The sequence below is a fragment of the Alligator sinensis genome, unplaced genomic scaffold, assembly GCF_000455745.1.
Source record: "Alligator sinensis unplaced genomic scaffold, ASM45574v1 C65647249_1, whole genome shotgun sequence".
NCBI classification, from domain to species: domain Eukaryota; kingdom Metazoa; phylum Chordata; order Crocodylia; family Alligatoridae; genus Alligator; species Alligator sinensis.
Genome location: NW_005844836.1, coordinates 1 through 2,390, shown reverse-complemented (window position 1 = coordinate 2,390; position 2,390 = coordinate 1). Strand labels below are relative to the sequence as shown.

Below are 2,390 nucleotides of genomic sequence, written 5' to 3'. Positions count from 1 at the left end.
GAGGGCATGACGTTCACCTGAGGGTGGGAGAGTCACAGAATCTTGATGCCAGGACTGCCAGGCCCCAAGTACTGCCATCCACATAACCCACAGCATGTCATGGCTGCACAGGGCCCCACCCCACAGCACTTAATAGGCAGGGAAGCAGCTGGGTTTAGGGTCAAGGAACACAGGGCAGCAAGACAACAAGCACAGGGGACTGGCAAGCAGAAATCAAACTAGGATCCCCAAGTATAGAAAGATAGCATCCCCCTGCCACCATGAGGCGCACACTGGCTAGTCCTGGCCCTGCTCCCTGGCATCCCTGTCTAGCCAGACAACTAAAAGAATCAAAATCTAGCAGCAGGCAACAGCCTGGATGTCACAATGCCAAGTTCATGAGCCACCTCATCCTATCAGAAGCAGCCCCAGGGACCACCAAAGCAGACAGGGGTCAGAGGGCACAGCTAGTCAGTGTATCCTTGTCATTCCTCACCAGCAAGGTGGCACAGACCAACAGCCAGCACCAGAAGCACCCCACATACTCCTCTGTGCAACAGTACTGCACTGAGGCAAGCACTGGTTGCCTGGCCAGAGCATGTGGCCTTGCCACTGAGACCTGGACCTTCAGGCACCCAAGCTGATCCCAGGATGCAGAGGAACCCCTGTGGAGGGGTCATGTGTCCAATGGCTTGGGGTCCCTGAGGTCCCAATTTCATGCTGCTGCCCACAGCCTGCTGCCATCTCCAGACATATCTTGAGGAACTTGGCACTGCCCAACAGCAGGGGAAGCTCTCAGCAAGGCTTGTGCCTGCCCTGCCTCTGGTGGACAGTCACTGCTCTGGGGAAGCCCCAGCTCCAACAGCACCAGAAGCACAGGAGCAGCAGCCTGACAGGTCTCTGCTGGACGTTTGGTGGGTTCAAGTAAGAGCCATGGGGCAGAGACGAACACAACAGAAATGGGCACAAGACATTAAGCAGGGGCAAGTTGTGCTGGGCTTCCCCGGGGAGGAGGAGCAGGGCAGAGGGGCAAGCTGGGCCATCCCATTCTGTAACTGTCCAGCATGAGCTCTGAACTCTGTAGGTCCTGGCCATGCAGGAGTCAGGACACCAGAGCCCTACTCTGATCCCAGACAACAAGTCCTCCTGGCAACGTGCCCCAGCAGTCTGGGTCTCACAGGGCCTCCTCTTGGGCTGACACAGACCCTGGCACTTGTCTGCCACCCAGCACCAATTCAGCTGTGCCAGCCAGGGGCTCCTCCCAGCCCTGTTGTGGGCTGGGCTCCAAACTCTACACCCAACTAAAGAGGCAGCCAATACAAAGCCCTCAGCCTGCTGCCTGCCACAAGACAGCTCCTCAGCCATGAACCCCATGCACTAGCTTCCTGCAAAGTGCCAGAGCCCTCAGCCCAGAGAAGTCTCCACCCAGCTCACCGTATTCAGCTCAGTGTTGATGCTGGCAGGACTCTCTCCTGCCATGACCACAACTCGGGCCGGCATGTAGCTGGAATCCTCACTGGCCACCAGCATGCTCATCTGCCTGCAACAGAGACAGCCACAGGGTAAGAACCAGACTGCTCCCAAAGATTCAGCTGCCTGCCCTGGCTGGTCCCAGCTAAAATTCATCCAAGTCCCCAAGGACCTGATATGACATTGCACAGGTCAGGGTCTGGAGGAGGACACAGTGTCCCCTTGCAGCTGGTTACTGCACAACAAATCCATCCCATACTGTCCTTCCCCTGAGCCAGAGGCCAAGGAATCAGCACTCACAACCACCCTCCACCCTGAGCACACCCACACCCAGCCCCAGCCCCTTCCCAGACCCCTCTGCACATAACCCCCAAATCTCAAACTCACCTCAGGGAACCCACAGATCAACCTGCTCCCCAAAGGCCTTGGCCAGCCCTCCTGCCTCACCCCTCATCCCACACACACGCCACAAGCCGCAGGACCTGGGGCCACACCTGACTACCACACCACGATGCATGTACACAGTGATGTAGTGCGATCCAGTACTGCCGTTAGATTCCCAGTAGGTCTTGGGGTTCTTGTCTGTCAGCTTGCTGGCTCGGTGGGGATTGGAGGAAACCTCTAGTTTCTCCCAACACTTGTCCTCTTTCACCTCCACACTGGAGCCTGAAAGGGAAGGGGCAGCACTGTAGGGAGCTGTCTGGGCCCAGTGGGCAGGCAAGTGGAGGGGCTTCAGGGTGCCTGGGCTCAGCACTCACCTTGGCACAGGTTACGCAGGAAGACGTCAAAGAAGGGGATATTAATGGGCTGGTGACTCCGCCTGTGTTCCTCAATCTGACCCAGCACCATCTGCACAAGGGACACAAGGGCCTAGTGGGGGAAGCCCAGTGGCTGGGCCCCTGCAACAGCCCCAGAGACCAGGTGTGCACAGCCAGCCAGCC

The 2,390-nt window shown here is 57.9% G+C and overlaps 1 protein-coding gene across 1 annotated transcript; it reads right to left on the bottom strand.

Annotated features, from left to right (window-relative positions):
- Positions 1 to 6: 6 nt before the first annotated feature.
- LOC102381705 (cullin-7-like) lies at positions 7 to 2,356 on the bottom strand (the record flags this gene model as incomplete). Its single annotated transcript, XM_006039372.3, has 4 exons — positions 2,208 to 2,356; positions 1,944 to 2,115; positions 1,414 to 1,519; positions 7 to 17 (listed from the first exon to the last, which is right to left on the bottom strand). Coding segments are annotated over exons 1-4 (380 nt in total), but the record flags the coding sequence as incomplete, so codon positions are not given.
- Positions 2,357 to 2,390: the final 34 nt, after the last annotated feature.